At 35.3% G+C, this 24,977-nt stretch overlaps 1 protein-coding gene and 1 long non-coding RNA gene across 14 annotated transcripts in view; both read right to left on the bottom strand.

Moving 5' to 3' along the window:
- LOC123868946 (protein tramtrack, beta isoform-like) overlaps positions 1-24,977 on the bottom strand; it is a 451,090-nt gene that overhangs the window by 354,582 nt on the left and 71,531 nt on the right. Inside the window, exon 5 of one of the 13 annotated variants that reach the window (XM_045911651.1) lies at positions 23,733-24,259. The exons of the other annotated variants lie outside the window; for them this stretch is intronic. Within the exon in view, the coding sequence (XP_045767607.1) occupies positions 23,748-24,259 (512 nt within the window). The 3' untranslated portion in view covers positions 23,733-23,747. Of the gene's footprint in view, positions 1-23,732; positions 24,260-24,977 lie in introns of those variants that run through there. 13 annotated transcript variants of the gene reach the window in all.
- On the bottom strand, positions 2-10,575 carry LOC123868981. Its single transcript, XR_006796781.1, has 3 exons — positions 10,561-10,575; positions 4,737-4,741; positions 2-291 (listed from the first exon to the last, which is right to left on the bottom strand). It is a non-coding gene; the product is annotated as an uncharacterized LOC123868981 (long non-coding RNA).

Below are 24,977 nucleotides of genomic sequence, written 5' to 3'. Positions count from 1 at the left end.
TGACAAATGCGCATGACCAGCCAGCGCCAAAGCTCGGAGTAAAGTGAACTATCGGCCGACTAAATAATCGGTAATGTGCGCGCGTGGAAGAGCGCCATACTGATTTAGCAGTCGGCCGATAGTACGCCGACAGTTCAGTTTGAAGGCAATCGTATAGCCCATCAAATTTTTTTATCGACCGATACCGAATCTTTATAATTTGCGCACTTACATACATCTTCATACTGATTAAGAAACCGACCAAACTATCGGCCGATAAAAAGTTTGTGGTCTGCGGGGACTCTTACAGTCCTATTCAAGGAGTCGCGGGTTCGATCCCGGGCACGCCCTCTAACTTTTCGAAACTGTGTGCATTTTAAGCAATTAAATCCATACTATCCATACTTAATCCATACTTATATTATAAATGCGAAAGTGTGTCTGTCTGTCTGCTACGCTTTCACGGCTCAACCGCTGAACCGATTTTAATGAAATTTTGTACAGACTCACGATACATTCCGGGGAAGGATATAGACTACTTTTATCCCGGAAAAACAAACAGTTCCCGCGGGATTTCTAAAGACTCATCCGCTTGACCGATTTATATGTTTGGTACCGAGGTAGCTTGCGTCCATGTAATTGACATAGGCAACTTTTTATCCCGGCAAATCAAACAGTTCCCACGTGACCTTCAAAAACCTAAATCCACGCGGACGAAGTCGCGGGCATCGTCTAGTATTTAATAACTTGCGGTGAAAGAAAACATCGTGAGGAAACCTGCATGCTTAAGAGTTTTTTCATAGATCAAAGATGTGTTCTCAAAGATGTGTGAAGTCTACCAATCCGCACTTAGCCAGCGAGGCGGAGTATGGCTTAAAGCCCCTTATTTTAAGAAGAGACCCGAGCTTTGTAATGGCCTGATGATAGATTCATCATTATAATGATCATTAACTTACATAATTAATTTACATTTACATTAGTATTAAAGTCCCTTGGAAAAATTGGTTTTTCTTTCACAATAAAATAAAATATATCCTTGTAAAAATATAACATTTATTCACTAAGCCGATTTATTAAACAAACAATAATATATGTTTTGTATGTACCCTCTTTTATTTAGAACTGCAGATCATCATTCATTAATTAATTTAATTAACACAATAATATTTTTTTTATTCTTAAATATACATAAAATTATTGTTTAACAAATATTTACATATTTTTAACATGATCTATTTTATCATCATTAGCACCTAATTATATCACAAAATGTATAAAAATATGAAAGACCTCTTATTTCCTTATTTCTTATTAAGTTTATTTATTTATTTTTACTTATTTAATTTTTTCAATCATTCCTATTTTATGCTAAAACTACATTTTGATCCCTGAGTTTCCTAAGATATATTTTTATGAATAGGTATAAAATCTATTTACATGCACATTTTTTAAAAATAATTCAAAATGTTCAGATTACTTAATAAAATTCGAAGAATTACAAAAAACAATAAAATATTTAACATGCCAAAAAACTTATCAATAAAAACTAAATATGTTCCCTACTTAGGTAGATATCAATTTTTTTATGTAAGTATTTTATTTTTTTCTAGTATTCTTCAACATCTCTTATTTTTAAATTCTTGTAGTTTTCATTTATAAATTAAACTTATTAGGTATTAAAAAAAAGTAACTCATTTTATATGAACTAACAAGGCCACGATGTTTCGTTTGATTGACTTAAACTCGCAAATGAAATCAGTTCCTAATATTTTACAACCTACAAATAACAATTAAGTAATTATTTGGTTTCCTCGCATCGTTTATTTTTCTTCATTCTAGACGCGTTCGCGATAGTAGTTTTTAGAGAGAAAGGGCAGACACGTAGTCTTCTCCATAAACCGACTAGGTATAGAAAGAAAGAAAGAAAGGAAAAACGATTATTTATGTTTTGTGCCACACATCACTAGTTGAACCTAAATGTAGGTCATCCCGGCGCCTCCACTTCTTAATATTTAAGCTAAAAACTTTCAAGCACAAGAAGCGCCGAAAACTATAATAATAATAATAATACTTGGCTTTTATATATATCTATTTTGTAACCGGGCGTGAGAGTAATTTATATAGATAATAATAATAAATACACTTTATTTGCACAACCACAAGAAGGATTACATGAAAGAATAAAAAAGACAGAGGGAAGATACAAAAGGCGGCCTTATCGCTAATTAGCGATCTCTACCAGGCAACCTTAAAGATTGGAAAGTATAAGGAAAATTAGACTGCAGGTGGTGTGTAATATACTAATAAACATACATTCAAATAACTGATACATATTACATACTAATACATAAACCACTAATACATGTATTAAATAACATGTATAATACCAACTATAAAATATAAAATAATATATGTATAACAATAAACTATGTTATGTGTGGCACAACCCAGCTCAGCATAATGCTGTATGCCCTTGCAAAAACATAAGAGCATAACAGCGCTGATTTTAAGCTATTATCCTGATTAAGGTGATGCAGGCATTAGTACCTATATTTCGACAAATGGAGATAGTAGAGACGTGGCGCGGACGTAAAACTCCTGACATGGTCACTTCTTTACAAATTGCACCATAGCCAAACTAGGAAACTTCATGTTTCATAATATCACGTGGTTATGAAATCCTGAAGCCTTAACGACTATGCCTTCAACTGTAGTCAAGCTCGCGATGCACTGTCTCCGTCTCTTTCTCCCACATACCCATCTCGTGCGTTCCCCTCTCGTTCTCTCTCTGATGAAGTTAGCTCCATTGTAGATGATCATAGGGTTACCACGACGAGATATCACAAACCGGGCGGCGATATATCCTGTATAAATAGACCAAAAAAATTATAGACTACAAATATTATACTAGGTATTTAGTCCGTTACTAGAAAGTCACTACTTTCACTACCCATATTATAAATGCGAAAATACGTTTCTTAGTTTGTCCTTCAATCGTGCCGCAACGGAGCAACGGATCCACCTGATTTTTTACATGGACATAGGGGACATAGTTAAAGACCTAGAGAGTGACAGTAAGTGAAATAAAAGAGTTCCAATGGGTTTAAAAAAACATAGATATATCTTCACAGACGAAGTCGCGGGCATCATCCAGTAGTAGTCATATTCAGGAATAATTCGAAGGTAAATATGTAGATAGCAACCAAACCAACGTAGAATTAAGATAAGTAACGAAAGCGCGCTAACCAGCGCTTTGCATACAAACGTAGTTTGGCTCTCATCTGAAAATTAACCAATCAAACTCACTGTAATTTTGTATACACGTTCTAGAAACAAATATCTGTGTCTGTGGTTTGTCAGGTTTCCGTGAAATGTGTACTATATTGAAACTACATCTTTACGGAAATCTCCCACCACTCCACTTATAAGAAAAGCGCATTCTGCTATGGAAAACTTCGTTCTTGTTATTCATATTTTCAGAAAACATCGACTTGCCACTTAGATAAAAATATCTTACTGCAAACTATACCCTAAAAGAAGGTTTTTAAACTCTACAATCCAGTAATCCATATAAAACAGATTGATTATTATTATTGAAGCGAATAATAAAACAACATTTAACTAAACTAACAAACGACTACTCAGTAAAAAAACTCAAATTTTAACGAAAGGAAATCCAAACAATCGATTTGAGTTTACCAAAACACCCTCCTGAAAATACGCGTAGCGCCATCTAGCAGGAAACGTAGAAAATACGTGATGAGTCATATAACAACGTGGTCTGTACTTTTGAGAATCTTCTTCGAGGGCGCTGCTCTTAGTATTTAGTTCACGGGTTGGCAATCTAAAAGGTACTCTCGGTTGATGATGTAACATAACTAACGTAAATAGTACCTAAATACTCGTAGTACGTATTTACCTTATAAAATGAGATGCCTACGTAACGTTTTATTTCGTTTATTGATGACGCACGCATACATCTAATTATATAATTATCACATCACTAGATAATTCCTGAGACTTGGACTGCGTGAATTTAGATTTTCGAAAATCCCGAGGGAACTCTTTGATTTTTCCGGGATTAAAATTTGTCTCTGTACCAAGCAATCTCTGTACCATTAAGGCGAAGCCCGCAACTTTGTTAGCGTGGATTTACATATTTTAAAAATCCTGTGGGAACTCTTTTAGCTTATGTCTGTCCCTGGGGTACAAACTATATCTATACAAAATTTCGTCAAAACCGGTTGAACCGATACTTCTCGTCTGTTCTTCGTTCTTAGGAAGAGCTCGTTCCTTATTCTAAAATCTAATAAATATCATTACTTACGAAGACTAAGCAGTTCAGATTAATCAAAAGTAGGTACATATAAGACATTCCACTACCTTGGGGTACTAACTTCTAACATCCTTTAGTCTTCCGAACATGGCGTGTTACTTCAGCTTCGTAGAGACTAAAAACGAGTTGCAGGAAGCCGCAGTCTGCATGCAGGAGGCACAAGACTGTAAACTGTGGAAATTCCTGCAAGAAACCTGTCATAACTCTCTTATTATGGATAGGCTATGCTCTGTAGCGGAATCGTTAGTGAACTAGAAATAACTAAACTGTACGCCCAATTTTTATTGGACATAGGCCATCTGCCTTACCTTATAATTACCCATATCGCGCATCTATATACTAATAAATAAAATTGGAGTGTCTGTCTGTAATTTCGAAATAACTACCGCATATTAAGGTCATATGGTTATTTGAACGATACTATAACTGAATCACACGATTTTAAAATTTTTGTCTGTCTGTCTGTCTGTCTGTCTGTCTGTCTGTCTGTCTGTCTGTCTGTCTGTCTGTCTGTCTGTCTGTCTGTCTGTCTGTCTGTCTGTCTGTCTGTCTGTCTGTTTGAAAAGGCTAATCTTGGGAACGGCTGAACCGATTTTGACGGGATTTTCACAGACAAGTAGAAAATTGACCAGGGAGTAACATAGGCTACTTTTTTAACCGACTTTCAAAAAGGGAGTTGTGTTTTTCTACCTATGTACACTGAAATCTCCGAGATTTCTGAACCGATTTGTGTCATTTCTTTTTTAATCGATAGAGGAACTTCGCGAGATTGTTTCATAAAAAATTTGGAGTCCAACTCCTCAATCCTGATGCTGCAGGGGATCTGACCAATCCACGCGGGCGAAGCTGCGGGCATCAGCTAGTTGAAAATAAAGTGACCCTCGATCTTTCAGTATAGTATGAGATTTTTCAATATGACCATTTAAAGATTTATTGAGTTTAAAACGATCAAGTATAAAGTGATATTAGTGTCATCATAGGTCATAGAAGTTATTTTTACAAAGGACCTGTTTTTCTCGCTGAATTTCACCTGATCTTAACTGCCCATATTTTGATAGTGCCATTTTTGTTTTCAACGTATTAAACCGAAAGTGTGCTCTGTTTGTCCTTCAATTACAACGTAACGGAGCAACCGATTTATACATTTAGTTAAAGACTTGGACAGCGACATATAGGTTACTTTTTTCCCAGAAAATCAAAGAGCTCTTTCTCATGGGATTAGCGGACGAAGTCGCTGGCACCAGCTAGTGACGTATAGTCTGTTTACATTAATGGAAAATTGTAGGTATTATGATTATGAATCAAGTAAGTATTCTATATGTAGAACAATGAATAACGGTACATCTTGATGTGAATGCACTTGGTGCTAGCGCTAATGACTCGGCGGCATTCTCACGGAACGATACACACATCTTAGTTCTTACCTATTTAAATATATTATGTTATCTCTTTTGTACTAACTATGGGTCTCATAAGAAAGCAGAGTCACTCAGTGGGCAATGGAGAGAACTATGCCTGCAGTTTCCTTACGTGATCAAATAGAATAGAAATGAGGAGATCTGTAGGGGAACCAGAGTATCCGATTGTATAGCTCATTCAGGTTGCGAAACTGAAATGGCAATGGACAGAGCACATAGTTCGAAAAACCGATAGACCTTTGGGTCCCACGGTGCTAGAATGACGACCTCGAACTGGTGGAGATTGCTCGGAGCAATAAGGCCGCCTTTGCAGACGATTGTATTTAATTTTTAGTGTCTTTGTTTTGTCTTGGTTGTTACATGTTTTGACGCCCTCCAGCACGATGGTCCGACGATATAAAATGGCTGACGGGAAGTGGCTGGATGAGGAAGGCTGAGGACCGGTTGTGGTGGCGCTCTTTAGGGGAGGCCTATGTCCAACAGTGGACATCCACAGGCTGATGATGATAATGATGACGATTACATGTTTTGTGTGCAATAATATTTTCTATCTATCTATTTATCTATCTTTCTATCTCGCACTGCAAAGCGCAGCGTTGGAAGACCCCGCACTAGCTGGTCGCTGGGAGCCGCTGGATTCAGGCGGCGCAAGACCCGTGTTATGTGGAAGTGACTGCAAGAGACTGATATCCATCGGTCAGCATCATCGGTTCATAATGATGATTAATGACGGTGATCTCTTTTAGATGTGTGCCTTAGGACACAGCATTAACTAAACTACTTACAGAAGGGCTATTTTAAATAAAAATCATGTTCTATAACGATGTCCTAATTAGTATCATACTGGACATCACTTGTAAGTTAAAGCGAGTTGCAGGCCGCAAAAACTTTTGTTTGAAATGACCCGTCTGCGTTGTAATACATTGAGGTCGTTGGTTGCATGTAGTTATTTATCAGAACGAAGATCGAATTCTTCCATACTAAGAAGATGTAGTGATTCTGAGGTTAACTTTCTTTCTAATTGATTCGACAGATTTAAACGCAGGTTTTATCATTCTGATAAAAAATTACCTTTATTATAATCTAAAGTACCTACAGTTTGGTAAAAACATCCTGAAACTGGAAATCAAAAAAATAAGGTTTATTACAACGGATGTGTTAATAGGTTTCATTAAAGGGCTATTCTAATGGAAAACTGGTCACATTAAAAAAAAGATACGATAAATCCTGTTAGGTATGTGCGTAGTTATATTTAATTAGGTTTAACGTATAAACTATATTCTGAAAACTTGTTATTGTTTGCTTATAATTAGAATAATAATTAATTAACAACTACTTCCTCTATGGGCCCGGTGAATCGTAATGCCTGATATGTAAATTTTATTTAAATAATAATTAAATAATCTTTGTTATCAAACCGCGTCAGTGAAAAAATAATGTGGGTCATTGTATTAATTATAATAATGCATTAACTAAGTTTGAGTAGAATAAGATGTTGATAAATCTTAACTTAGGTATCTTTTAATTAGATAGTTACGTATTTTTAAGTTTCTTAGTTATGTAGCTGATACCAGCGACATCGCGCGGACCTAGGTTTTTAAAATTCCCGTAGGAAATCTTTTATTTTCCGGGATAAAACATATATCCTATACTAGCCGATGCCCGCGACTTCACCCGCGTGGATTTAGGTTTTTCGAAATCCCGTGGGAACTCTTTGATTTTCCGGGATAAAAAGTAGCCTATGTGCTAATCCAGGATATTATCTATCTCCGTTCCAAATTTCAGCCAAATCCGTCCAGTAGTTTTTGCATGAAGGAGTAACAAACATACACACACACACACGTACAAACTTTCTCCTTTATAATATTGGTGTGATCCATCTCCAGGATGCAGAGATAGCTCTCTGTACCAAACTTCTCATGGTAACACACAGATATATGTTATAGCTCACTGATTTTTGTTTTAGATATACCAATAGATAAATATATCTTATACCTAAGTATAGATAAAAACAAAGGCCGTATTAGGTATCGAGGGGTTGCCTGCTGCTTAGCGACGTCTATTGTACCTTTTTTTTTTTGCTTAATCTTTTCTGTTTTATAAGAGGATCCGAATTTTTGGGTGTACAATCCTACTAATATTATAAACGCGAAAGTTTGTAAGTATGGATGAATGTTTGTTACTATTTCACGCAAAAACTACTGGACAGATTTGGCTGAAATTCGAAACGGAGATAGATGATACCTTGGATTAACATATAGGCTACTTTTTATCCCGGAAAATCAATGAGTTCCACGGGATTTTTAAAACTCTATATCCACGGGAAAGAAGTCACAGGCATCAGCTAGTAACAGATATGTCTAATATTGGCAGACTTCACACACCTTTAAAACTTTGACAAGTTAGTGGACGTGCCGCGTGTGTGTGTGTTATAAGACACATGTTTCTAATATACATCAAATGTATTTAAACCGAATTAATTAAGAACCCAAGTCAATGCCATCTAATACCTAACAAGCCTAATTAGTGAAGCATTTGAGCATTCGAAAAGCAACTTTTACGACCGTCTGTGACGCATTGAATTAGACCAATGATACGCAGTTGCTTTTCCCTAAAAACCAGTTGCATACCTCCAAAACCTTGTATAACCACATTCCTGTTAGCGCTGCGTAGGTACTATTACATATATCAGGTATTCGTTTTTTTACCTTTCTAAGTTGCAGCCTTAGATTAAAGAAAAGAGATAGACGGTAAACGGGGACTCACATTTCCGTTAATCAATAACTACTAATCAATAATACTCGTATAACAAGTGTAAATTAAAAATTTATAACACCCCCGACGATCCAAAGTATCTGAGTTTTCCAAAACATCATTTTCAAATAAATAATTATGTATTTAGGCAACGTCCATCTTGACAGCTTGACATTTGTCTATTGACATAATATTATGAACCTAACGGTTATCTAACCTTCTTTTCTACAAGAAAACTAGAAAAGAGCTGATAACTCTTAAACGGCTGAACCAATTTTTTTAGATTATAGCTAAGAAAACTCTCGATCAAGCCACCTTTCAAACAAAAAAAACTAAATTAAAATCGGTTCATTCGTTTAGGCGCTACGATGCCACAGACAGATACACAGATACACAGATACAGAGACACACAGATACACAGATACACACGTCAAACTTGTAACACCCCTCTTTGTGGGTCGGGGGTTAAAAAGAAAGTCCTGGTTTACTCACTGACTGACTTATCAACGCCCTGTCAAAAGTGAAAAATTGTACAGGCTAAGAAATAGTAATCAAAATCGGGCAAATACGAGTAAAACGCAAGTTTCATCTTGAGCACAATTTCACGCAGGCTTACCTACCAGCTATTACCATCGACTTTATCAATTTAAATAAAATTAAAATCTTTAATCACTGAATAGATCTTCTAAGCAAATGAGTCTCATCTTAGGCCACATCATTACTCTCCATCAGGTGTGATTAAGGTCAAGCGTGTGCCCATAGAAAATAAAAAAAACTGTATTGAGAAACTGTCTATGCATCTTATTGCCGAGTTCTCCGTCTATTTCTTTCTTAAGTCTGTGATTCCAGCACTCGTTTAGGGCTAGCCTGACAAAAAAGGTTCCCAAAATCTCTAATATCAATTGTAAGGATATCCCTTGGAGTTTGGACCTTAAATTAAGTAGTGTTTGAAATCGGTGAAGCCCGAACTTTCGTCTACCTGCGTCTGGCTTAGGATGAGGCTACATTGAGCTGTTTTTGGTTGCAAAGCGACAAGGGTCGAACAGTGAAACACAAAATAAATACGGAATCCGTAACATTATTATTATTTTCTAATTTTTACGAATAAATCTGAAAACCGCGAATTTGTGGTTACATCATTTAAAAAAAAATTAAAATGTGTTTCAATTTTCAAAGTAAGATAACTATACCAAGTGGGGTATCATATGAAAGAGCTTTACCTGTACATTCTAAAACAGATTTTTATTTATTTTTATGCAAGTTTTCGCCCAAAATGTTGGAAAAAATACCCGAGTACGGAACCCTCAGTGCGCGAGTCTGACTCGCACTTAGCCGGTTTTTTTTAAGTAAGATTGAACCTCTCCACTATTTTATGGGTAAACTAAATGATGCCCACGATTTCATTCGCATGGATGTAGGTTTTTAAAATCCCCGCGGAAACTCTTTGGTAAAAAGTAACCTAATGTTAATTCACGGTGTAGCCTATCTCAATTCCTTCAGTGTAGCGTGAAGGAGAAACAGACATCCAAACTTTCACATATCGCGCTGAACCAGAGTCTGCTAGGTTAATATAATCCCAATCAATATTTTGACATACTACTAGTTTTTATGCATGAACTAGCTGATACCCGCGACTTCGTTCGCGTGGATGTTGGTTTTTTAAAATTCCCGTGGGAACTCTTTGGTTTTCCGGGATAAAAAGTAGCCTATGTGCTAATCCAGGGTATAATCTATCTCCATTCTAAATTTCTCCATTTAAATATTAGTGTGAAGTGTGACTAGGTAATGCCCACGACTTACCAATCCACTTTGACTAAGATTTTTTTAATCCCGTGGGAACTCATTACTTTTCCAAAATGAAACTATCCTATTTCCGTCTCCGAGCTATCTACATTACATTAGATTACAACATGGGGTTATTCAAGGGGTGGACCAACAAATTCCTGAAAGGTCAGCAACGCATTGGCGGTTCCTCTGGTACTGCAAATGTTCATGGGCGGCGGTAATCACTTAACATCAGGTGACCCGCATATTCGTTTGTTTGCTATTTTTTATTTAAAATAACTCTGTAACTCAAAATCAGTTCAGCAGACAGACAAACACACTTTCGCGTTTATAATATTAGTACGAAAATGGATACGATAAGTTGGGTTAGTGTGTCGTAAGTCGCTTTGCAGTATAATGTAGCCCCAGCCTTAACAACATTGAATGCAATCAGTGTTCAACAAAAACTCCTTTAATAGAAATACATCAAAAGGCAGGACGTCTAGACAAGCTTTTTTTAGTTCCCAGAAACGAGCAGGTAGATTTCTATGCAGCGTCTTCTCGCCCCAAATTATCAAACCGAAGATATACTCGACGAGATAGTCGAGCTTGCTTGAAATTAGTGTCAAAGGTACGAGTGTATGTATCGTTGGTTCTAATGGGTCAATTTTTTTTAATTTACATATGTTCAGCTGTTGTAAACGAGGATTTGATTATGGAAATCCCGCGGCGACCCTTCATTTTATTTATTTTATTCAATTACAAGCTGTTGTGTGCAACTTTTTACTTATTTATTTTTATTTTTCATGTACCAAAATGATTGTAGCAAAGTAATAATAAATTAAGTTAGGTTTAGATTAAGTTAAGTTAGATTTAGGTTTATATTTCTATTCTCCGTGATAAAAATATTTAATGTCTGTCTCAACGATGCAAACTGTCTCCAAATATCAAGATGAATGCAATGGCTTTTGATGATCATGCTGTTACTTGATGACAAAAGTTACAGCTTGATGACCAAAGTCATGCTAATTTTAACAGCTTCAAGGTTTGACTCCTCAATAGTTTACTAACGACCTCTTATAATAGTAGTACTACGCACTAAACAGGTGATTCCGAACAATGTGCGGGATCCAATTCGTTTTGCTTACACCTTGAAGACCAGTGTCATACGAATACTTCATAGAACATGATTTTTGTTTGGATTGCCCTTCTATCGGTACTATTGCAGTTCAATGGTGTGCACTAAAAATATTCAAATGTGTAATTTATTTTTATAATTTTAGAAAGAGGGTGAAGAATGAAATAAAACTTCAGTCGACTTTGAAAATTTTATATTCCATCATCTAGGTATACAATTTGGCACATGTTTTTGACATAAATGTTCACATTTTAAAGAATAAATACTTAAATGTTTGTACTTAATCATTATTATTTATCACATCAGCGTTTATAACTTACAATTATCTACAGCCAGAACTTACAAAAAAATACCTCTAGGTATATAAAGTATAATTAAGTTAAACTTAACATATAAATTAAAGTTAATTAAAGAAAACTGTAAGTACCTAATACTTACTAATTTTAATTATATTAGTAATTACCAAGTTTTTATTTACTTCATTATTGGTACGTAGCAAATTAAAATAATTTAAAATTTTATAGTAGACGTCTATCCCACATCCAACAGTCAAGTTCTGAGTTAAGTCGAACTTAATCGATAATACTACTTAATCGTTTTTTAACCCCCGACCCAAAAAGAGGGGTGTTATAAGTTTGACGTGTGTATCTGTGTATCTGTGTGTCTGTGTATCTGTGTATCTGTGTATCTGTGTATCTGTGTATCTGTCTGTGGCATCGTAGCGCCTAAACGAATGAACCGATTTTAATTTAGTTTTTTTTGTTTGAAAGGTGGCTTGATCGAGAGTGTTCTTAGCTATAATCTAAAAAAATTGGTTCAGCCGTTTAAGAGTTATCAGCTCTTTTCTAGTTTTCTTGTAGAAAAGAAGGTTATATAACCGTTAGGTTCATAATTTTATGTCAATTGACAAATGTCAAGCTGTCAAGATGGACGTTGCCTAAATACATAATTATTTATTTGAAAATGATGTTTTGGAAAACTCAAATACTTTGGATCGTCGGGGGTGTTATAAATTTTTAATTTACACTTGTTGCAGTATGTCTCTAAAACACATGTTTCTTTATTTTTAACCTAAAGCTCAAATAGGTACCAATTTTCATGCATAGAGCTTGAAAATTTTCACAAGAATTTCCCTTCAGGAGTGGAATTTCCAAAAATCCTTTTTTAGTGGGCGCCTGCGTCATAAAAGGAACATACTGTCAAAATTTCAAGCTGCTAACCCCAGCGCGACGGTTGATAGGTCAGTTAGTTAGTCAGTCAGGACGATTTTTAATATGATTTTTAATTTTTTAATATATGGTGGGGGCTGTGGGAGCAACGCCTTAAGAATATTTTCGACACGACTAAATTATGTTCTTTGTTCTTCTGTAACTAACCATGAAGCCTGAGTGAGTTTGAAATGGGTATGACCAAATTCAATGTGTGGATTTCATACTAAGTACCTAACATACTTTTTTTGGTATTCTTTGGACTATTGAGGCTTCATTGAAGTTCATTTTATACTATTTAAGGATTATACGTTTAGCGTTAGTACCTACCTGCTAATTTTAACGTAAACGATATTTACAATTTGACTAGAATTTAAAACACATGATCAAGTTTTTTAAACATGGCACAATCGTTTTTCCATTAGCAATATATGTTTTTTGGCACTATAAATACATTTTTTTTTCTTTCATACATTATTCTTTCTTTTTTAAATACAAATTGTCATAAATAAAAATAACTACATATATATGTACACACTGAGTTAGACCCATTATTATAATTCAAACATTTAACTTCGAGTAAACGCCAAATTTTTTTATAGAAAATTACATAATTTTAACAAATACCTTATATCTAAGTTACGGCGCAAATCATCGTTTCAAATTATTATTATTTATTACATACTAGAGGATGCCCGCGGCTTCGCCCGCGTGGATTTCGGTTTTTTTTAAATCCCGTAGGAACTCTTTTTTCCGGGATAAAAAGTAGCCTATGTCCTTCCCCGAGATGTATCCCAAGTCTGTACCAAATTTCATTCAAATCGGTTCAGCGGTTGGGCCGTGAAAACGTAGCAAACAGACAGACAGACAGATAGACAGATAGACAGACAGATAGACAGACACACTTTCTCATTTATAATATTAGTATGGATTTTAGGTTATTAGGATACCTGAGACATCAGATAGCTACAAAGGTTACCCACTCCAAAGCCATTATCTGCGGTAATGTCCTTGATTCCTCAACATCATAAATGTACATAATTTGGCTCTAATAAAATACAGCGCCTTTTTGTGTGAGCACAAAATACGTAGACCTATCTTATTTGCTTTAAGTTTAGCCGATCGTTTCTCAACCTTATCGCTTGCGATTCATTAGATAAACACAAAATGAGTGTGTTTTTGAAATCTAGTAGGGCATGCAAGTTGTGTATGTATCTAATCTTCATATATAAGGGTTCCGCACCTCAAAAGGAAAAACGGAAATTGTTATAGGATCACTTTGTTGTATGTCTCTTTGTCTGTGCGTCTGTCGTGTCTGTCAAGAAAACCTACAGGGAACTTTTCATTGACTTAGAATCATGAAATTTGGCAGTTAGGTATTTCTTATAGCCAAGTAAAGGGAAAAATCCGAAAACCGTGAATTTATGTTTACATCAACAAGAAAAAATTAAAATGAGATTCAATTTTCAAAGTACGATAATTAAACCAAGTGGTATAATATAAAAGGGCTTTACCTGTACATTCTAAAACAGATTTTTATTTACTTTTATGCATAATAGTTTTTGATTTACCGTGCAAAATGTTGGAAAAAATACCCGAGTACGGAACCCTCGGTGCGCGAGTCTGACTCGCACTTGACCGGTTTTGTTTGAAATAGTCCTCCTATAAGTTCAATAGTCTTCTACTTAATGTTTTGCGTTCTATATCTAAAAGCGACCTCCTATTGGGCCACAGCCAGATTGAGAAAATATGTCTTGCTCGTTCAAGTCACTTATAGCAGCAGTAGGAAACAGACTAGATATCTTTGGCGGGTGTGTATGGACCGGCGGCTGGCCGAGCACAACATCGTTCAACGTCAACAGGGAAGCCGTACAACTCTTCGATTTCCTAGAAGAGCAATACCACAGGACTCTTGATTTGTCTCGTCTCTTGGAAGAGTTCACGAAGTATGTGTTTCCCTCGAAGAAGAGGAGCTTCCCACCTCTGGGCGTGAACAAGTAGCGCGCACCTTGCAAATACATTATTACTGTTAAACAATCGTAACTGACTAAGAAATTCCTATTAAAAATTAATAGAGGCGAGAACATACTATAATAAGATGCGACGCGTGCTAACTGCTACGTCGAATCAAATCGTTGTATTTTCTATAGTAGGTATACTTCTTAGTGAAAACCGTAAAGTAGTTTCTGCGCAGACGCACAAAATTGGCGAAAGGGCTTTTTTTAAACTTTTTTTTTAAATAGATGCCGCAATTGAGGAGCCGACTGAATTCTAAAAGGTCGGCGGTTCAAACCCCACCCGTTGCACTATTGTCGTACCTACTCCTAATACAGCTTTGCGCTTAGTTGGAGGGGAAAGGGAAATATTAGTCATGATTAACATGGCTAATATTCTTATTAAAAAAAAAAAAAAATCTGAAGATTGCCCTCCAATATACACACAATACTATTTCCTTATGTTATTAAAAGTTAGAATAGATAAGTAATGACGATTAGAACCATAGTATAGGTTCTAAATAGGACCTTGAACCACTCTATAAAAGTACAAACGCCCAACGCGTCGCATCGTCAATAGTATAATTCCGCTCTAATAAAAACATCACATACCTTTTGATGGTATTTTTCATGTAAAGTGATGTCGTCGGTAGCGAGCCTATGTCTTAAGTTTTGTACATACATCAAGTATTCCAGGAATCAAATAAATGGAATCGCTAAGTGTTTAGATTCGGGAGAAGGAGCAAGTACATATTTTGTAAAATGTACCTCTACACAAATGAACTAGAATTCGATTGATTGATCGTATTTATCTCTATAAATTTTTCTACGATCGAAATCAAATTACAATAGCTATAAAATAGTATCGCTAATAAATCTGTTAAAAACCACATAGTTAATTTAATAAGATTTTGAAAAATCAAGTACTTGTGAAAAACATAAGTATTTTCTTTCATTATTTTTGCACATTAGAATCAACTACATCAATTAATAGACAAAAATCATGTGAATGATGCTTTACTCTGCCAATGGGGATTAGCCTTTATTATCGCATCTCATACACGCTACCGACAATATAACCGACAAAACAACAGTATTATGGTTTGTAAAAAAATTACAATGTAACATTTGAATAAACTATATATTTTTACAGATAAAAAGCTTAATACATTTTTAAAAGCAAAACTTAATTAATAATACTTTAACGTGTCTTGTACTATTGCGTATATATTATGTATTATGGCGTTGTAACAAAAAATCATATCACAAGGTATATTGCGAGGCAATGTGTGTTCACCCTTATCTACCATGTCACGACTCACGACTCGCGAGAGGCGCATGAAAAGTATCTATAAGAGTTAAATTGATAAAATAAATAAAAGCATTTTCAATAATGAAAATACATGTATGTGACGTCAGCAACGAAATTCAGCCGCACCGATCGCAGCGAAGAAATGCTGAAGACGTCAGAAGTCAGTTGAAAATGGGTTTCTTGGTTTTCTATGAATGTGGCGACTCTTGCGGTCGTGTGTAATATTTTACTTAATAGCTTTTAGCTATTAATTTTTTAATAAGCTATTATTTTAGCAGCTTTTAGCTAATAATATATTTTTTTTTAAATCTTAGATCGTATTATAGAGCTCTAGCAAATTACAGTCTAAGGATCCATTCACATGGACACTGAGTCGAAGCTAATCGAAGCTACTACCTCTATCTCCACTATGTAAAACACTATATGTACTGAAAAAAAAAACGACGAAAAGTCTATGCGGATGTGTGCAACTTTTTTCTCGATAGAAATTTGTGCATTACACTGTGAAGATAGAGGTCAAAATGCTGTGTAAAATTTGGATTGTCGCTCCTGTTCGTTTCTATTGTGTCAATATGAACTGTGAATCGACCCTTAACGATCAGCCAATAATAGTAGTAGGCATAAAGCCGACTTTAAAATTGTATGAGAACTAGGCCTATTAACATAAATAAATATCTTCACATCTTTGAAGCTGTGAATTAAATTATTGGCTGATCAAAAAGTGTGTAATTTGCTACTGCCCTTAACATTGTAATTAAATTACATGAAAGCTCATATTTTTTCGTATACCTACCTATGAAGCTTTGCGTCTTACTGATTACACTCTCGATAAAGTTTTAATTTAATCATTATTATAGCAAAGCTCGTCGCGTTACAAAACTTGTCTCAATTTTCTCGACATATTATTCTTATCTAACAATGATTATTTAATTGCAACAGAAGCCTACATTGAGACCCAAAAATTTCAAAACCAGCCAAGTTAAGATACGCACTTCTACAACCTTAATTCGTTTGCCAGCTGGTCAATCCCGGATTAATAAATAATAATCGATTGATCATTATTATTACACTGTCGATTCACGTGATTGGCTGAATTTATGGTATTTTTGTTGCAACAAGGCAGTGTTAATTGTAGTCAATAGTAAGTCAATGACGACAAATCACAGGTCATTGCGATTGAAACGTCTACCTTTACACACATATATCTACGTTTTTGACGTGACAACGTCTTATAATTCGATAGAGCCGGCTGCACGCACGAAAAAACATGACTCATGCGGCGTTACCTCGCTCTGAGGCGTTCCATGTAAGGCTTGAAGTGCAAGCGAGAGCGCGGAACGAGCGACAAAGAAGCACAATCGGCCTTTGTTGTCACGTTCAACTATCGTCAGTAAACCGACTTTACAGACAACCAATTTTTTTTAATTTTTTTTTTATAAATATAATTGCGGTAGGCCTTCTGGTTTTGGAGGTGAGAAGACAATCGCTTCGTATAAAAACTGGTAGGTACGAGTACTTATAGTACCTAGTTAACTAAATAGGACAACTAGTAAACAGTTCCGGAAGCCACCCACTTGGAGACAAGAAAAGATAAGGCAAGTTTTGTAAAGCTACGTGCTGTAACCACAAACGCCTAATGGACGCCAGACGTTAAAATTGTAATAGCAAGTGTGTAATTAAAGTTAACGTTAACGGAAGCACGCACGAGTGATTACATAACATGGTTACAGTTCGGGATTTCCAAACTGCATAAAAGTAAGTAAAATATTTAGAAAGATAGCATGTAGCCTGGTGTGGTTTTGAACAATTCAGTGCTGAAATCACCAATGCGTACTTAGAGCAACGATATATAAATGTTTCACTAGACGCGGCGCTTCGTAGTAACAACATTCGAAGGAACATCGGTGTCCGCACTCCTGTCGAAATAATTGAGGACAGACTGTAGCTACTAAAGCTACCTATACCTACTGAAACGTGATAACGTGAATATTTTTTAAAATATAGAGTGTTTTTTTAAATATTGAATGTTTTATTGAGTTTTTATTTACAAATATTATAAATACTTAAATATAAAATTACAAAACAAAAATGTCATCCAAACAATTTAAGGAGGCAGGATGCCCAGAACTGCTGGCTGCGTTACCTCGTTTAATGGCCAGACTTATATGAAGAATAATTAATCTAGAGTTATCGCGCTGGTTTAATCTTTACAGACTGCGTCCAAAGTGGATTACGATTGACAGAAGTTCGAACACCAATGTTCGTTCATGTTGTTACAACTTACAATGAAACGCAGCATCTAGAGAACATTTATGTCGCTGGTATTTAGTATTGCTATATATCTAATGTACAATTTGACTAGATAGCGCACAACTATATCAATGTCATATGCTGTATGCTGTGCACAGACTATAGGAAAAGGATAGATGGAATCCTGTACAATAAATGTTTATATAAACTTTCTTGCTAAACTGATTCACATCAACATAATTGTTATTGACAGAATTTGTAGCCAATAGTGGAAGAGTAACCAAGAGTGATATGTATCTAGATATCTATATGATAACGGTAATTTATAGTTCTGTTGTGTCAGCCGATTAAAAGGAAAGCATTATTATACTGGTTACATCAATACTTAGCAATAGGTTTAATTATAATTTAGCAATAGATTTCATATATTATTGACATCATGACAACAGCGTTTTTCTCCTTGATTACATCTAAATTCTAAGTTCAATGGCAGCTTCCTTGTTCTAAAATCAATTTATTTTACCGTCTATCCTTTACCTTTAGTATGAGATGGTGTGATAGGTTTCAAATCCTGAAGCGTATGCGCAGCAAGCAGTCGCAGCGCTGCTTCGGAAGCACGGCGATGCTGCAGGTTGGCGCGTGGACCCTGGTGCCGCTGACGCAGCGCCACACCAGCGCTGAATGGGTCATATCCGCCGGGACCACTACAATAATACCCTCCTGTTACCTAACTGGTGTAAAACTAATGTTTACTATTATAGAACAAGCATTTTTGAATCTTTAATATTTAATCATAATTAATCAATATTTTTTTTATTTTTTCTATTCAACTAATCAATATTTTTTTATATTTTTCTATTCAACTGATCAATATTTTTTTATATTTAATTATAATTAATCAATATTTAAGATCCCACCCTCATCATTATCATTCCTTCCTTCCTTTCTTAAGTACCTAATTTTGGAAATCTGGAGATGGGCGTTAACAACTGCAACACAGTTTTGAATCTAATGCAGTTGTTATCGTACTACTGTTAAGGAATTGTAAAGAGTAATAAATAAAGATTTTTCATTATCATCATCATGATCCACCCACAGCCGGCTCACGACAGAGCACGGGTCTCCTCTCAGAGTGAAGGTTAGGGCCATAGTCTATCACGCTGGCACTGGCGCATTGGCAGACTTCACACACCTTTGAGAACATTATGGATAACTCTCAGGCATGCAGGTTTCCTCACGATGTTTTCTTAAACCGTTAATTACTAAATAATACTAAATCACATATAGATGACGCAGTCCGTCATTAACTTGCAGTGTTCTACATAAAAGTGTTAGGTGTATCTTGTACGACGACGGTACGGAACCCTTCGTATGCGAGTCCGACTCGCGCTTCACCGGTTTTCGAATATTTTTTTCGATAATGCAAATTGCAATGGCTGCCTGCCACATACACAATTCACTATAATCAGCTCATTTCATGTTTCACATCAATCTTTTTCTTACGTCTAAGGACACAATAAGTTTCATAGATACCAGCATACTTATTACTACATAGCATACGTCATGTTGATATAATCTACAAGAAAGCGTTAACTTAAAAGCTCCCTCATTCATGGCATAATAAGAATTGTTCAAAAGAGCAACCTCCGAGTTTCTTGCTGGTTCTTCTCGGTAGAAAGATCACTACTGCTTGGTTCGGAATGCTCTTCCTACCGAGACTGACTTTACGATTAAAACGTATTTGTAAAAGTTCATTTGAATTAAAAATCTTATTTCATTCTGGTTATAGATATATTTCTAGTTCCTAGCTATGTTAATCTAAATAAATATAAAACAAAACCCCTAAAACGAACAGCTGTGCGAATTTTGGAAAACTAAATGCTATCTTGTCCAGGATCCTGTAATCTAATTATTCTTTTTTTTTAATTTCTAGACTAGCATTTGGCTGCAATCAGACCTGCTGGCAAGTGTTGATGCAGCCAAGTGGAGCTCACTTGCCTAGAAGAGGTTCGAATCAGAAACGAGGAGGCGAATCGCTTCATAAGTGTTCGAAGTAATCGAGGTTTCCAGCAAAATGCTTCTTTGGCAAAATAAACAACAAAATCACAAGTATCATGGTAAATTAAAAGCCCTAAAATAATTACCAAACCAACCTATTGTGAATAAATTATCCTGTTTCGCCCTGAGTAAACCCGGAAGCAAACAAAATGAGTTATGACGTAATTGATAATGGATATCGCATGGCGGCCCACGTCAAACTGAATTAGACTATTTTCGAGCTATTTTCGTCTTACCTTCAAAAACAAAATTATTATCGTCCTTTCCTTAAACCTACCCATAAAGCGTCTAGAGATGTGCCAAACTTCCAACTTCAAATCAAAGAATTCATCATCATCATTAGACATCTATCACACTAATATTATAAAGGAGAAAGTTTGTATGTGTGTGTGTGTGTATGTTTGTTACTCCTTCACGCAAAAACTACTGGACGGATTGGGCTGAAATTTAGAATGGAGATAGATTATACCCTGGATTAGCACATAGGCTACTTTTTATCCCGGAAAATCAAAGAGTTCCCACGGGAATTTTAAAAAACCTACATCCACGCGAACGAAGTCGCGGGTATCAGCTAGTTAAGAATAAGAAAAAGTAAGTATAAATTTATTTATGTCAATTATTTATATTAGACGTCTATTGCCTACCCAATCTCCAAAACTACTCTCATAATGAAAGAAAGATAAAAAAGGGAGGGAGGAAGGGATATAAAAAGAGAGGGATAAAAGAATTACAAGGAACAGTTTATTTTGCTATAGCCTGCTAGAACCAGATAATCTGTATAATACAAAGTGCAGCATGCACTATGTATGCACCGCCCGCCCTTCCGCTACTACACATGCAGGAAAAGCAAGCAATACGCACCACCACCACGTAACACCACTCAGGTCCTCCAAGATACACTCGCACGTTTCACCCCGACAACGAAGCATCCTCGGGACATGTCGACTCTACAACGCAAAATTGCAGTTATACATATATTATTATGTAAAGATTTATCTGGTTCTAGAAGATAATTGTTACGGCCCAACAGTTTAACCAATTTAGATGAAATTTGGTACAGAGTTAGCTTAAATCCCGGGGAAATAAAGGACATAGGCTTTTATCCCGGAAAATCAAAGAGTTCCTAAGGGATTTTTAAAAACCTAAATCCACGCGGAAGAAGTCGCGAGCATCATATAGTTTATATGTAGGTATATACTATTAGTAAGATCTGTTGATGTTATAATACCCACGTGAAATCACTAAGATCACTTTGATGTTATTTTAATGTGAGACTAAAACTGTTTCTTCCTTCCATGATGGCAAATGCCTATAAACGATAACCCAGGTTCAATTCCTAGATGAAAATACTCTTGTGTAAAAAAAATTATTTTCCAATTTCTTCATAAAATCCATGCCCGTGATGCGCAAATAAATGATAACCCACATACGGTTCCTGGGTGAAATTACTCTTATGTATGTAGTAGTTTGTGGAAAAATTCATGTTCCAATTTCTTCATAAGATCGAGGTGATGTTCAAGGTTCAAAATTGGTTTTCGGAGAGGCCTCAGGAGTGCATTCTCTTTTGCTACATTTCTAGAAAAAAATAGACCTAGGTACCTAAGCTTTGTCCCAAATCTGCAAATTTATTATTTACTAGATTAAATTCGCGACTTTATCCGCGTGTATTTTTAAAAATCCCGTGGGCATTCCATGATTTTGTGAGCAAAGTAGTTTATGTTACTGTCCAGGTTTTTAACTCTATCTGTATCAAAGCATCAAGGTGATTCGTTGCAACGTGGCGGCGTGATTGAAGGACAAACCAACAAACAAACATACTTTCGAATTTTAAGTAGGGATTGATGATATCAGATAATGTAGAAACTCCACGACATATTATACTGACGGAACCTGAAACATTAAATACAAAGTTCACGATTAATTAATTGTAAAGCCTTCAAGTTCACGTTGATTCAACGCGCTCATCGCATGAGGGCTCTCTCCGTCACTCGTTTCATACAATCGTAGTTCCGATTTTATTTGAATATTAAGCAACCAAAGTCCATGAAATTTTGCAGACATATTCTAGAAACTAATATCTATGTCTGTGGTTTTCCAGATTTCTGTTAAAATATTCGGTTTCAAAGTTACGCGGTCTTTAAAATTTACATACAAATCTTTGAGCCCCTGTAATTTTAAAACTACATATTTTTAGAAAAATCTAAAACACCACAGACACAGATATTAGTTTCTAGAATATGTCTGCAAAATTTCATGGACTTTGGTTGCTTAATATTCAAATGAAATCGGAACTACGATTGTATGAAACGAGTGGAAACGAGTGACGGAGAGAGCCCTGTTAGTTTTTCTGTCTTTATGTCTGCTAGCTTTTCACGGCCCAAAAGATTAACCGATTTTGATGAAATTTAGAACAGAGTTAGCTTACATCGAGGTAAAGGAGATACGTCGCTGCGCGTGCGAATCCGCGTAAGAGCAACTTGTAAAGACCGCGTATTCGCTTTTTGATGATTTTACGGGAGAAAGAAAAAACTTAATATCTCAGCGATTCCAATTCATATTACCGATTGAACTTAACAGATAGTTCTTTACAACTTTCTTTATTGGAAAATAACGTAAAACTTGTAGTTGGCTTAGATTTTGTGTAAAGTCACTTACGCGGTTTTGTTTTGACTAATTTTACAAAATAAGTAGACTTTTATTAAAGGTACGCGGTTTTGAAATAAAACAATTTCGTAAAGGGTTGTATTTATAATTAGAAAAAAATTGAAAACAATATAATCGAACAAAAATATTATGTATTTAAATATTAGAAAATCAGTTTACAAAAAGTTATTAGTTACCTATTCATATTTTTTAATAGAGATCTTATTAAAAGGGTTTAGACTTCTTATGAAAGAGATCAAAATAATCATCTAAAACTAAAAAATAATAACTATTTATTATTACTTAAACATGTAGGTGGTACATACATAGAAGTAACAAAAAATATTTTTATAAGAATATAAAACTTGGAATAACAAAAATAAACCTTCTTCTAGGTTCTTCCATAATAATCCACAGTAACCATCAAAAGTAGTTTAGTTTTAAAATAAAGTGCAGTGGCATTGAGGAAAGCACATAGTTTGACTGCCTGAAGATCTGCTGTTAATGCATGTATGATTCCTTTTTGTGCTAATTCTTTGTTAGAATGTTTTTCAGCTCTAGCTAGGTCTTTTCGTTCGATATGTTTAACATACTGTTGATCTGATAAATTACCAACTTTGTGAGCACAGCACTGGTCGCATGCATCCTTTTTTGGTTGAAGTAATCCAATATTCTCCTCAAATAAAAAGCTTTCAAATACTTTTTTAGATGCCACAGGTTTATTTCCTGAAACCGAGTAGTCGACATAAAAACGATATAATTGTGATTTTGATTGTATGATGGGTTCTGTCTACAGTAAATAATGGGACGGTAGTTTCGGTAGTGCAATTAAATATTTTTTTTAATTTTTAACTAATTCTTTTTTGGATATTTTTTGTATGACTTCTGTTGGTTCAGGGATTTGTCCCATTTCCAAGCCAATAGCGAACTGTCCATTCTTTTATACCCAATGTCTCCAAAAACGTTTTCAGGCAAACTCTTTCTTTTTTATCATTAACTTTTAGATAGTACATTTTAGTATCACTTCGTCTTGAATTTGAGCTCTTGGTTTTTCTCGATGTAGGTTTTTTATCCACCATTGAAGATATGTACATTTTTTTTTCTTGCCAAGTCATTTTCCAGTAGTTATTGAATATTTCAGATCGAACTTCTTCCGTTAATTTTGAACAATACATAGCTTTGCCACTAAAGCATTTTGTTGACAAACATATTGGCCCCATTATTCTTGCTGGCTTTAGATCGTTCTGAACAAATTTTGTGCCCTCTTTTTTAAATCCAATGTACTCTTTTCCCATCATTCTCTGTCTCTTATTTTTCATTCTCTTCCAATTATTTTTATCTCCTAAAATAAAGTTATCTTGATCCTCCATCATTTGGGTACTTACTTGAGAATGCAAGGATATATCTATAAATAAGAAATGAATAATTATTATTAGTTTCAGTAAAATGCAATACCGCGTAACTTAACGAAACAAATAAATCAAGTGATGTCAAGACCGCGTAAATACTTGTTAGGGGTTATATTGGTCAGAACCATTAAATTAAAACAGAATTACATGTAATTTAAACATTCTAGCATGAGCTCATTATAAACCAAAAATAATAAACATTTAAAACAAACTTACATGTTGGTTAATCACGGCAAAATAATTATTTTCGAGAGCATACAGTGACTGCAGCACATTTTTCTTACGGCCGTAGTAAATACGCGCATTTGCTTCCAACTGTTCCATGGTATTGTTTCGATAGCACAACTGACGTTTCTCATTAGATAATTCAACTCAGGTGAAGTCTAGTATAAGCCAATAAGCGTTTAGAATCGGGCACGATATTTTAATTGTGCACGATTTGCTGTTACGCGGTATTTACAAACTGCTCTTACGCGGTTTCGTACGCGCAGCGACGATAGGCTACTTTTTATCCCGGAAAATCAAAGAGTTCTCACGGGATTCTTCAAGGCCCATCCGTTTAGCCGATTTATATGAAATTTAGTAGGTACAGAGGTAGCTTGCATCCCGGGAAACTGACATGGGCAACTTGTATTCTGGAAAATCAAAGATTTTTAAAAACCTAAATCCACGCGGACGAAGTCGCGGGCATCATCTAGTAGGTATTATTATAAA

This window comes from Maniola jurtina, chromosome 10 (genome assembly GCF_905333055.1).
Source record: "Maniola jurtina chromosome 10, ilManJurt1.1, whole genome shotgun sequence".
Lineage (NCBI taxonomy): Eukaryota > Metazoa > Arthropoda > Insecta > Lepidoptera > Nymphalidae > Maniola > Maniola jurtina.
The sequence above is the reverse complement of the archived record's forward strand: the minus strand, read 5'-3'. Positions and strand labels throughout refer to the sequence as shown.